Genomic DNA, 12,669 nt, shown 5'->3' with positions numbered 1-12,669 from the left:
ACTGAGTGCCAACTCCTCACGCACCGCATCGCCTGGCTTGGTCAATGCAGAATCGGGCATCACTCAAAAGCTGACGCCATCCAAGCCGCATTATGTGGCAGGTCCTTTGGGCAACTATGTGGAGTCGACGACGAGTGTGCCACCCAAGCAGGTGCAACAAGTTGGTCCACCGATATCTGCTCAGCAGTCATTTTCTGATCAGTTGCCTGCCACGCTAACAACTTCAGGAACGCTGACACAGCTCTCCCTCAGCCAGACGGTTTCAACTATCAGTCAGACAGGCCCTTCATTGCTGACACTACAACAAAAACAACAACAACAACAACAACAACAGCAGCAGCAGCAGCAGCAACAGCCAAGCAGCCAGGTGTCCAACTTGACTAGCAGTATGCAAAGCATGAACCTGAATCCCATTAACGGGCCCAATCCTGGGCAATCCCTGGCGCGTAGGGATTACCGTGGCGTTGCCTCGAGTCAGCCTAGTTCTGCGCAGCAATTGCAGACAAGTGCTGCGAATACTTTGCTGGCAGCGAGTGGACCGGCGCCAAGTCTGCCAAATCCCATGGCTGTACCATTCAACGCCAACGTGCCCAGCAACAAGAGTCCGGCGAGTGTATTTGGTGGCGTGGCGACAGCACCCAAATTGGTCACTAGGCCACCAACCGAGCAAAAACTGCCATACGGCGTCCCAGCGCCAACGGCAGCTGGGCCGGAACCAAACAACAATGCACCACGTGCAGTGCAGCCAACGATGCCGCCAACAGCGCAACGACCGCCGCTTTGGCAGCCAGGCGTTGCTGCCATGCCCGCCAATAGCATAATGCAGAGTGCTTTGGGAAATTCACAGGGATTTATGCCGCCTCCGCTGCCAGCAAGTCAAAATGTGCCATCACAGGTACAGCTGCCGCCCTTTGGACCGCCACCAACAATAGACCGGCAACGCCAACAGCAGCAGCAACAGCAACAATATCCTCAGCAGCAACAGCAGCAGCAGCAGCAACAGCAGCATCCTCAACAAGCACAGCAGCAATATCCATATAAGCAAGCATTTCCACCTCAGCAGCAGCAGTTACCTGCTCCTGGAATGTTCGGAGCACAGCAGCAACAGCATGGAAATGCACCGCTGCAGTATCAGGCGCAGAATGTGCAGCAGCAGCCGCTGAGCGTGGCACAGCAGGGTTTCAGTCGACTGTGGGGTCAAGACACCATTGATCTGATGCAAAACAGGCATATTCTATCGCCGGCTACGATTGCACCTCCAAAGGTTGTACTGCACAATCAATTCCACGAGTCCATCAACTGCAGTGGAAGCATTATACGCTGCACCCTGGCAAAAATCCCGGAAAGCAATTCGCTGCTACAGAAGTCACGGCTGCCATTGGGCATTGTCATTCATCCATTTCGTGACGTTAACGTGAGTGCATAAAATATTTGCTTAAATGCAGCAATTGTTAATATCTGAATACTCCTCCACAGAGCCTGCCTGTGATACAGTGCGTCAATATTGTGCGTTGCCGCCTGTGCCGCACGTACATTAATCCCTTTGTCTACTTTGTGGACAGCAAAATGTGGAAATGCAATCTCTGCTATCGCGTCAATGAGCGTAAGTTAAACAAGAACTATCAATCAATTTCAGTTAATTAATTAATTTATTCTAATCTTTTCTATTCGCAGTGCCCGAGGACTTCCAGTTTGATCCGGCTACAAAGACCTACGGTGATGTGACACGACGACCCGAGGTGCGGTCCAGCACTATTGAATTCATAGCCCCATCGGAGTATATGTTGCGTCCACCACAGCCGGCGATGTACTTGTTCCTGTTCGATGTGTCGATCATAGCGCAGCAGAGCGGCTATCTGGAGACAGCTTGCTCAGTGCTCAATCGCCACTTGGATGAGATGCCGGGCGATGCGCGCACCCAAGTGGGTTTCTTATGCTACGATAGCTTTGTGCACTTCTACAGCATGGCCGAGGGCCTGAATCAACCGCACGAGATGACTCTGCTGGACATTGATGACCCCTTCCTGCCGCGCCCAGACAGTTTGTTGGTCAATCTCAAGGAATGCAAGGAACTGGTTAGGGATCTGCTGAAGCAGCTGCCCAAACGTTTTGCTCACACCCACGATCCTGGCTCGGCACTGGGCGCGGCCCTCCAGGTGGCCTTCAAGCTGATGGTAAGAAGATTTAATAGCTGATAACAAGTGAAGCATCTAATCTAATCTACATTTTATGCTTACCCTCTGCAGCAAGCATCGGGCGGTCGTATAACGGTATTTCAATCGTGCCTTCCCAACAAGGGACCCGGAGCGCTGGAAGCGCGCGAAGATCCCAACAATCGTTCGGCCAAAGACGTGGCACATCTGAACCCAGCGACTGACTTCTATAAGCGTTTCGCTCTCGAGTGCTCCGGCTATCAGATTGCAGTCGATCTGTTTCTGATGAACCAACAGTATAGCGATATGGCCACCATATGTAGGTTCAATGGAATCTCTTTAAAGCATTTCTAATTCTAATCAATTTTGAATGTTGCAGCTGGCGTTAGCAAACACAGTGGTGGTTGTGTGCATCATTTTCCCCTGTTCCAGAAGACCAAACAGCATATGGTGGACTCTTTTAAGCAGTGCTTCAAGCGCTATCTCACCCGCAAGATTGGCTTTGAAGCTGTGATGCGTTTACGTTGTACACGCGGCCTGCAGGTGCACACATTCCATGGCAACTTCTTTGTGCGCAGCACGGATCTATTGTCGCTGCCCAATGTTAATCCGGATGCGGGCTATGGCATGCAAATATCGTACGAGGAGAGCCTCACCGATGTGAAGACTATTTGCTTCCAGGCCGCGTTGCTCTATACGAACAGCGAGGGTGAACGACGTATACGTGTCCATACCATATGTCTCCCGGTGACTGCTTCCCTGCCCGAGGTAATGCATTCTGCTGACTCGGAAGCTATTATAGGATTGCTCTCCAAAATGGCCGTAGATCGTTCGACAGCGTCGAATCTATCGGATGCAAGGGACGCCTTTATCAATGCGACCATCGACGTGTTCAATGCATTTAAGATTGCACAAAATCTTCCCTCCGGCCAGAGTGGTCAATTGATAGCACCACGCAGCTTGGCCCTTCTGCCGCTTTACATTCTGGCGCTGCTCAAGCATGTAAGATTTATACTATAACAAACACATTTGTTGTTGTTAATTAATTATTGTTTCTTTGACCTTTTAGCCCGCATTTCGCGTGGGCACCAGCACGCGTCTGGATGATCGCGTCTTTGCCATGGATAGCATGAAAACGTTGCCACTGGACCAGCTCATGAAGTACATCTATCCCGAGCTGTACAAAATAGATGCACTCGTCTACCATGTGCGCAACTCTAACATAAGCTTAACACAGGACGAAGATTACGATGATGACGAGCTGCTGCCTGAAATGCAACGTCTTCAATTGTCCGCGGAGCAGTAAGATTTTACTTTTAAGAGAGTCATCTGATCTTTTGCTAATTGATGTATTTAATTCGTATCTTTCAGTCTGGACTCGCGCTCGATATTCCTGATGGATTGCGGCACGCTGATAATGCTCTATGTGGGTCTTAATGTACCCACAGATGTGTTGGAAGCTTTGCTGGGTAAGTCGGATCCTTAATCGTTTTAGTTCACAAATTAATCACTTTCATTCGCAGGCATTCGTTCGACTGCAGAACTACCCGATTATGTATATGGTTTGCCAAACGTTGTCAGCGCCGAGAGTGATGCTCTGAAACGTTTTATGTTGCGTCTGAATTACGATAAACCCTATCCGCCTTTAGTGCAAATTATCAGGCAAGCCTAACTCAATCAATTCAATCTTAGATTTGTACTCTAATAATCCTTTCTTGCAGGGATACGAGCACTGCTAAGGCGCAGTTTATTGAGAGATTAACGGACGATCGTAGTGAATCTAGTTTGTCATATTATGAATTTTTGCAACACATTCGGGCTCAGGTTAAATAGTACATAAGTCGAAAATCCTACTACTATTGTATACAACATAAATACGAGTTTCTTCGAACTTAAAATAGCAACAACAAAATTGTAACTCTGGTGACTAAAGATAGACAGGCAGATAGACCAGACCAGTCGGGAGATGCTGCAACCAGCTAAGATTCATATTAGATACATTCATACAGTCCCCTCCCCAATACAAAGATATATGCATAAGACATGAAATCATGTGAATGTTAAATATATACAAAATAAAACTAAGTAAGTAAACGAGAAAAATGATAACACAAATCAAATAGCTGTCGCCCGCGGTATAGATAATTTATAAAGTGCATGTATTTATTTATTTGTTGATTTATTGCACTAAAAAAATATAAAAAAGGAAGACAAGAAAAAACACACATCTTAAAAATAATTTACAATTTCAATAAAAACAATGAAAGGCGAAAAGCTGTCACAATATATATTTTAGTCCTCGTAGCCTGCAAATACTAGTTAGGAGAGCGATGAGCATAGTTATTTATTATAGCAATCAATCCAAATTGTATATTGTTTTTAGTCACATGTGCTTTGCGGTTCCAAAAACAAAGCCTTAAATTACACAAAAAAAACCTATAACTTTCGTTCTATTTCTGTTTCCCACTCCTAACTTAACGCTTAGTATCTTGATTGTTATTGCATTGATTTGCCTTTGCTTCAGCTGTTTTTCATAGTATTTATTTTCCAAATAATTTTATATAGTTATCGATAAGGTATTGGATTGACATAACGATGGTATATGTGTGCAGTTAGTTCGTTATAACGTATGTAGTTAGCCAACTTATATTTCAATGTTTGTACTGGGAACAGTAGGTATATTTAACTGGTATTGTGTGGGAATGCATTCGACTGCTAAGAAATGTTTGTCTTAAGCTTAAAAAGATATAGATATATACATAATATACATATATATATAATATACATATATATATTATGCGTAATATAACAAGAGACAAAAACTAAAATGCAAATCTAGATAATTCAAGAAAACACACATGCAAAGTATTTGGGCGAAAAACACCTTTTGTACGATTCAAGGAATTGCGAATAATCAATTGATTTCATTGAAATGTATTAAACAACCGAGCGAAATAAATAAACATATGTTGTACTATAAACTATAAATCATATACCATACAAATAGAAAGCAAGAATAAAATTTTAAATAAAGCAAAACACATTTTCTGTCGGTGAGGTTTTTTATTAAAAAAATATAACATTTCTTTCAATTCCAAATTTGATAAGTGAAAAATAATTTCATATTTGAAACTCTTGTAATTTAATCCGCCTATTGCCGATACAAGTTTGATTAAATTATTGCAAAATCATTTTTTGATTCCATTTAATTCCACAGCCAATTCCAAATAACGCTCTATGTATACTATATTTTATAAAAAATATATTTATGGTGTCAGATTCTGATTCACTGCAATGTGAGTATTATTTGATGATCATGAATTCTAGAAATTGCATCAATGATTTTAGTAAGATCATCGCAATTAGTTAATTTAGAAATTGTTTATTATTTCTTAGTAAATCTTTATATATACGCATCGCAATCTCGTCGCAGATTTCTAAAAAAAAAAGTAATTTGTTATTATGAATGAAGAATGCGAAATGATTGCATTTTAGCTAAACATACGGATTGAAGAAGGGAGAACGTGGTGCGTATTTTTGCTTCGCTGGTATTATACGCGTGACTAGTTTGTGATCCTTTCGTAAGGGTGAATTCGTTCTCTCATCTCTAGCATTGTGTGCCGATTGTATGTGTTTCTCTAAGTAATTAAAACTTATGTAGATATCATTGCACTTATCGCATTTAAATCGATTGCCGGATTCGATATCTTTTTTAATCAGATGGGTCGCATGAAATCGTGCCATGTGCTTGTTCAGCTCTTCTTCCGAACGTAAACTTCTGCCACAAACATCACAATTGTAATATGTAGGAGTTGTATTTTCAGTACTTTCAATGGAGTGTTCCTGCAAATGTTGCTGCAGCTCATCGATGTCCGTGTAAAGCTGTTGGCAAAGGAAACACCTTATGCCGTATTCATTAAAATCAACTTCCTCTCCTTCCATTTCGATTTGACTTATCGAATTCGATAACAGTTGTGAGAGCAGCATATCAAATTGTGTCTGCAATTAATCAGTGTTGTAAATCAACTAATTATGCTACACACTTATACGACTTCAACTCTTATAACTATACCAAACTTGAGTGGGAATATTTAACTTCATATTTCCCCAAAGGCTATACTAACCGAATGCCTCTATAATATTTATCTCTTATGCATTCACAAATACATAAATTGTATATGTTTGAATACTTGCTTTGTCGGTCTGTCCGCGTCGCTAGAAAGATTAGAACTGTGAACAACGACTAACGAAGCTGCCTTCCTGAGCGATAGAATGAGCCGCTCTGTATACGCTTGTATGCTTGTGTGCGTGTCTGTATGTATAATGTTAAGAATGCGTGATAAAGGTCATAAAAAGGAAATATTTCAATGGCACTTGAAACATGGGTATGCACAGCAGGGATATTCATCCCCATTGCTGTAGTTAACTGTAACTGTGTACAAATATACATATGTGTTTATATGTGTATGTATATGTCATACTTAAGTTTAGTTGTGCATTTTATTGTGGAAAGCAAAAGAAGTCCGACAAATGGAATTCAAGAATATGATATGTATGACTGTGTGTGCGTGCATGTATGATTGCGTGTGTGCATGTATATATCTATTTATATGTATGTATATATGTATATAAACAATATATATATTTATGGGTTTTAAGAGGAATTTTCTCTTATATGTGTGAAGATTTGAACAAATTATTGGTCTTATCTATGTTATTTATTTGAGGAATGGTCACTCGGGCGAAGAATACAGTTCGGACATGCGCGGGGCGATCATTTGCACATAGCAGGTTACTTTTGTATACATACAGTGGTTCACAGCTTATTTCAACCAGCACCTTAAAAAAAGTTTGTTGGGCTATAAAATCTAAACTATTGGGGGTATCCCGAAAATTTAAATGCAGGTTGTTAGTGTGATGTTTAAACTAATATAAAATCAATTCATTTAATTTTTAAATATTTTTTCAATATTTAAAAATGTTTAAAAACTAAAAAATGAGACCAAAACAGTTCCACAGCTTATTTCAACCACTTATGAAATAACATTATATAACACTAAAATAACATAAAATAATAAGAAATTAATACTTAGTGTGACCACCCTTTTGGTTAACTATTATTTTAAGTCTTTTTGGGATAGATTCAACCAACTTTTTGGTGACTTCTGGAGTAATTTTGTCCCATTCTTCAACCAATGCAGCTTTTAGGTCCGATTTGTTGGATATATTGTGTTTGCGAATGTTTTTTTCCAAAATCGACCACAAATTCTCGATTACATTTAAATCTGGTGACTGGGCTGGTGGTTTCATAACGTGCGGACATTTCCAGATCAACCAAGTCTGGACAATTCCCGCAGTGTGTTTCGGGTCATTATCTTGATAAAATCTGAAGTCCTCCTTTATGCCCAGTTTCTGAGCACTTTGAATTAAATTGGACTTCAAAATATCAAGATATTTGCCTTTATCCATCGTAGTCTCAATGAACTCTAAGTTCCCAACGCCGGCTGCTGACATACAGGCCCAAACCATAAGGCTGCCTCCGCCATGCTTTACTGTAGCCCTCAAATGTTTTGCGTCAAGCTCTGTGTTAGGCTTACGCCACACATATGAGGGCCCATCCGACCCAAACAAATTAAATTTGGACTCATCGCAAAATAAAACAGTATTCCAGAATCCAATGTCCTTGTGCAAGTGCTCCTGGGCAAATTTTAAGCGACACTTCTTGTTTTTGTCGCTTATAAAAGGCTTCTTGCGTGGTACTCTGCCATTAAAGTCATGTTCCCGAAGCACACGGCGAATAGTTTCTGGGTGGCATGACTTGCCCAACTCCTCCTTAACATCATTGGCTACTTGTCGAGCCGATATCCTTGGGTTATCCCGGATTTTTCTCACAATATAGCGCTCGTCCGTGGGATTAAAAATTTTGTTTGGAGCATTTCTGCCTTTATCGTGGGTTCTATTTTCACGGACAAACCGGTATATGATGCTTTGAACTGTAGAATCACTAAATCCAACCATCTCAGCAATTTTTCTACGGGAATGACCATTTTTATAGTGTTTGAGAACGAGTTCCCGCTGCTCAATAGGTGTGCGTGGTCCCATGTTGCTAAATTCACTTTTCTGAAAGTTGAGCTTTCAAAATTCTGCAAAAATTTATTTTATCACAATGCGAAAACAGTGAATAAAGCATAGAACAAGAATCTACCGTTGCATTGCAAAATAACGGATCTTTCATCAGCTGCAAAGTTTGTGGTTGAAATAAGCTGTGGAACTGTTTTGGTCTCATTTTTTAGTTTTTAAACATTATTAAATATTGAAAAAATATTTAAAAAATAAATGAATTGATTTTTTATTAGTTTAAGCATCACACTAACAACCTACATTTAAATTTTCGGGATACCCTCAATAGTTTAGATTTTATAGCCCAACAAACTTTTTTTAAGGTGCTGGTTGAAATAAGCTGTGAACCACTGTATGTGTATCAATTTATATACATATGTACGTATTAAAAAAATATTTCAAGCTTGATTTCATTTTAATAATAATTTCTGTTATACAGAAAAGTTCCCAAATAATGGCATATTTTAGCAACTCTAGTGAATAACATAGAAATCATTGACTATAGAATTGACTAAATATGACATGACTCTGATATGATTTTATGGTTTCTGCACCCAAAATTCTCAAATTGGAGCTTATAATTATTTAAATTCAGGTATAACAACGTTCTTTCCATTGAGATAGTTCAGCACATATATTTCAAGTCATCTTATTGTTCACATCAATCTTATGTTTTCTCTGTTACGATCTTAATTAAATATATTTAAAATACAAATAGAATTTTGTCTTAAACATCATCTTTTATACTTATAATATACATACATAAATATTATATTCTTAAAGAATTTTGATTGTGCTTATAAGTACAGCGTATTTAATTTATCACTCGACTCGAATTTAATATACTTACTGCAACACATTTCACTTTGCCGTCGCTGTCGTCGCTCTGTTGGGGCACAGATCTCAACTGAATGAGTTTTAATTGTGATTGGAATCGTATGCATATTCAGCCGATTCAGCGCATTCAGCGATCGTATTTCCTTTTATACAATGTAGAATGTGCTGACTCGAGCATTTTGTTTATTATTTATTCAGAGCTTCAAAATATGCCTTATCGACAGACTCTACTCAATTTAAATTGAGTATTCGAAATCCAGCAATTCATTATTTGAAAATATTGAACAGATACAGTCGATTGCGCAAATCAAGCGCGAATCCTTATCAATTTTAATTATTAATACTATCATATACACAGATATAGATATGTATGTACGGCAGCTGGGCTGTTCAGAAATGCTGTTAGAGATAACCTTATGCGCGTATTTCACCTTTTCATAAATATTTAATATTAACTTAGGTACACAACATATATATTTACGCTATAGACATTCTATTATATATAAGCATCGTAGTCCACCCAGAGATTGCTGAAAGATAACGATTTCGACTGAGTTTTATTTAATGATTTCAAACTGATTTTCAGCTTTGGCACTTACGGATTGAAGTAGGGGGAACGCAGCGCATACTTTTGCTTTGGGACAGTTCTCCCGCTGGGATTTAGTGGCTCGGATGCTGCGGGCGTCGGTGGCAGATACTTCGATGCCGTCTCTGTGGCCGGACTGTAATTGGCTGCCGCAACGGCATTAAACACCTTTGTCGTCCAGACACAACGTTGCTTCTGTTCGGCACTTGCTTCTGCTGCAGCTGGATCTGCCTCCGCATGTGAGTACTGCTGTTGGCTGTGCTTGTAGAGCCTGTGCTTGTGCAGGAAGCTTTCACGTTTGTAGCTCTTGCGGCATATATGGCATCTGTATTGCCTTTTGGACCAGCATCTTTTATTGTTTTCAGTGGGCAGCCGATGTTGACGCTGATGCGCCCTCAAGGATGCTTTGGAGCTGTAGTGCTTCCCGCAATCCTCGCAGCTGACCTGCGCCGTTTCCACCCGTTGCTGTTGTTGTGTCTCCTTCTGAACACTTTTATTAAAATTGTTTGGTTCAATGGTGGCGGTTGGAGGAAATGTATAGAGATTGGGTGCGTCTGTCGCACCTGGACGTAGGTGTATATTCAATTGGCGCGCATGCATGGTCAGGTGCTCACGCAGTAGTTCGATATCGCTGAATGGCCGCTTGCACAGATAGCAGGGTATATGCACCACGTAGCCCTGGGTGAGGTTCGCACTGTTATTCTGCGACAACATGGCTGTTAGGAAGGGCATACTCGACTGTTGCGCACCCAGGGGCGAGAGTGGGGGTGTGACCAATAGGGAAGGCATTGTCGCCAGATTCGGATTTGGACTCCGATTCTGATTGGTGCCGATAAGTGTCTGCTCGCCCGCAGGTGAAACTATTGTGCCCATATACTCTACATCACCATTATCATCATTATCATCGCTTCCATCATTGTGCAGTGTGGAAGCTGGACTTTTGGGCAGTTCAAATTTCATGTTTAACTGTATACGAATATCCCATTTTTATGTTATTATGATTAAGACATGTATTTAATAATTTAATTACAATTGCCAAAACTTACAGGTTTGTAATCCATTTTATTAAATTCTTATCGCACCGAATTTGTGCAATTCGATTCTCGCCTCTTCCTTATTGGGCTACATAAAAACCCGCGTAACTCAAGCTGCGCTCATCTAGAGATTTCACAACGAACTGAACTCGAATTTTTTCATTTGCTTCTTATATACTTCACACAAACACGCAAATACACACTCAAAAAAAACACATGCTGATGTCTGCATGCACACATATGTGCCAGTCGATGATCCCTGACGTTTATTTTGTCAAATTCCTCTATCCTTGCCTTTATCTATTATTCTTGCTTTGTTGTTTGTTTCATGATTCTCTAGTGCATGAAGCTAAAACGGTCCATAAAGCTCGAACATTAACAAGACCAGACACGCCCGCTGGCACTAAGAAATTCGTTTTGATTTTGATTGCATTATGACAAATTATATTTGTTAATTGTTATTCAAATAGTTAATCCTAGATCTTTGGCGTGATTATTGTGTATGTATGCAAGCGTGCCATTGTAAATTTATATTTAATAAGGTCCAGCGATGAGCTTTACTGATTTGCTTGTTCTCGTTGCCACTCGTTTTCGTGTATACATACACAAATGTATAAGATGTCGAAAAATGTCGACGCGCACAGATTACTTTAGTCTCCACACAACGACTTGAAGCTGCTTGCTATGACAACTGTATGTTTTTACACTGTGACAATTGAGCTCTCTTAAAAAAGGATTAATAAAAAGTACCCGTTTACGTGTATGCACATTTATGTACATATGTGTAGTTGGGTTTTAACTATGATGTCAAAACGTCAGTTCAGGTTGGACTGTTCTTAAAGGCTAAAACGAGACAAACATAAAAACCGAAGACCTCGATCTATAGTAAGCTAATTTTGAGCCGCAGCGAAGGAATGCGCATGCTGGACCAATTGTCATAAAAAAATTCATAGGTGGATTTAATTCTTATACAAATTCTTCTGCAGCCAAGTACAGCGTGTATTATATTATAATAGATTAATTTTCACTGTAAATTATATTGGAGAGCACAACTCATATAAAGCAGCGCATTGCCTACATTTAAGCGTAACAGGTGAAGTTTCCATGCGTATAAGACTTCAGCAATACAAATGGGTTGAATTGCTTTATTAGTGTTGAAAAGTGCTAAAACGTGTGCTACGATAGCAATAATTATAGGATAATAGTATAAGATATTTTAAACTGGCTTTGTTTTACACCATTTACTTTGCTGTGATTTTAGCAATCTATAGTTGAATAATGGCTAAAAAATATATCCGATCATCTACGCGTTATCAAACTAAAATTAAATTTCTAGACCACAACCACAACTGCTTTCTGGCAGAATGTTCAAGTATGAACATGTCATATATAATGAAGAATACGGACCAAGGCAGAGTCTGCTAAGAATGTAAAATGAGCCTAGACAACGGACTAAAAACACTAAAAAGGGACACTTGTGTAAACATGAGTTCGGTAAGTGTGGAGGTGTTTTTTACTTATTAGCTCGAAGGACTTAGCGAACTTATATATATGTTCATGCTTACAAAAAATTAGTACCCCGTGCACGTATAGAATGACTCTTAACGACAAATGTAGCGAGATATGTAACCTTTTTGTTTTTGAGCATGCAAGAGCATGTTTGTGCGTTTGCTTGTGAATATGCTCGTCAAAGAGAAACAATAAGAGTACAATCAATTGGCAATGCGCAGCTACATATATTGGTATAAGAGCGAAGTATAAGAGTATGTGACGTCACAATTGTTATTGTTTGATATCAAGTTTCATTGTCCATTGTATGAAGTACCGCTATGCTATGATTAAACAACCCTGATACATATCAGTTTGATTAGCTGTCATGCTGGGTGAATGAAAATAATAACAATAATTTTTTCGAAAAATAATCTGCAACATCTAGCAC

The 12,669-nt window shown here is 39.8% G+C and overlaps 3 protein-coding genes across 4 annotated transcripts; 1 reads left to right on the top strand and 2 right to left on the bottom strand.

The window, feature by feature from the left end:
* The first annotated feature begins 388 nt into the window (after positions 1-388).
* LOC111594042 (protein transport protein Sec24B) lies at positions 389-3,825 on the top strand. Its single transcript, XM_030225518.1, has 9 exons — positions 389-895; positions 1,061-1,414; positions 1,477-1,603; positions 1,675-2,174; positions 2,247-2,472; positions 2,533-3,155; positions 3,223-3,455; positions 3,525-3,622; positions 3,677-3,825. Exons 1-9 carry the CDS (start codon positions 389-391, stop codon positions 3,823-3,825), a joined length of 2,817 nt encoding a protein of 938 aa, XP_030081378.1.
* Positions 3,826-5,206: 1,381 nt separating this feature from the next.
* Positions 5,207-9,369, bottom strand: LOC111594045 (uncharacterized zinc finger protein CG12744). Of its 2 annotated transcripts, none has more exons than XM_023307160.2 (3): positions 9,124-9,369; positions 5,659-6,152; positions 5,207-5,590 (listed from the first exon to the last, which is right to left on the bottom strand). In XM_023307160.2, the coding sequence occupies exons 2-3, from the start codon at positions 6,138-6,140 to the stop codon at positions 5,557-5,559; spliced, it is 516 nt and encodes a 171-aa protein (XP_023162928.2). In that variant the 5' UTR covers positions 6,141-6,152; positions 9,124-9,369; the 3' UTR covers positions 5,207-5,556. The 2 variants fall into 2 exon arrangements, with proteins under 2 accessions (XP_023162928.2, XP_023162927.2); XM_023307159.2 differs by lacking the exon at positions 9,124-9,369 and adding an exon at positions 6,278-6,392.
* Positions 9,370-9,468: 99 nt separating this feature from the next.
* LOC111594043 (zinc finger protein 570) lies at positions 9,469-11,429 on the bottom strand. Its single transcript, XM_023307157.2, has 3 exons — positions 10,743-11,429; positions 9,710-10,662; positions 9,469-9,640 (listed from the first exon to the last, which is right to left on the bottom strand). Exons 1-3 carry the CDS (start codon positions 10,755-10,757, stop codon positions 9,607-9,609), a joined length of 1,002 nt encoding a protein of 333 aa, XP_023162925.2. The 5' UTR covers positions 10,758-11,429; the 3' UTR covers positions 9,469-9,606.
* Between the last annotated feature and the right edge of the window lie 1,240 nt (positions 11,430-12,669).

The sequence above is a fragment of the Drosophila hydei genome, unplaced genomic scaffold, assembly GCF_003285905.1.
Source record: "Drosophila hydei strain 15085-1641.00,03,60 unplaced genomic scaffold, DhydRS2 tig00008134-arrow-pilon, whole genome shotgun sequence".
NCBI lineage: Eukaryota > Metazoa > Arthropoda > Insecta > Diptera > Drosophilidae > Drosophila > Drosophila hydei.
This window is presented reverse-complemented; position numbering and strand designations above follow the sequence as displayed.

Excerpts from the sequence above, each read along its gene's own strand:
- LOC111594042 (XM_030225518.1), top strand. The coding sequence starts at position 389 with ATGCAAAGCATGAACCTGAATCCCATTAACGGGCCCAATCCTGGGCAA. Across the intron at positions 1,415-1,476 it reads ATCCATTTCGTGACGTTAAC|AGCCTGCCTGTGATACAGTG; the intron begins GTGAGTGCATAA and ends ACTCCTCCACAG. Across the intron at positions 3,456-3,524 it reads CTTCAATTGTCCGCGGAGCA|TCTGGACTCGCGCTCGATAT; the intron begins GTAAGATTTTAC and ends CGTATCTTTCAG.
- LOC111594045 (XM_023307160.2), bottom strand. The coding sequence starts at position 6,140 with ATGCTGCTCTCACAACTGTTATCGAATTCGATAAGTCAAATCGAAATG. Across the intron at positions 5,591-5,658 it reads CGTTCTCCCTTCTTCAATCC|AAATCTGCGACGAGATTGCG; the intron begins GTATGTTTAGCT and ends TTTTTTTTTTAG.
- LOC111594043 (XM_023307157.2), bottom strand. Across the intron at positions 9,641-9,709 it reads CGTTCCCCCTACTTCAATCC|CAATCTCTGGGTGGACTACG; the intron begins GTAAGTGCCAAA and ends GTTATCTTTCAG.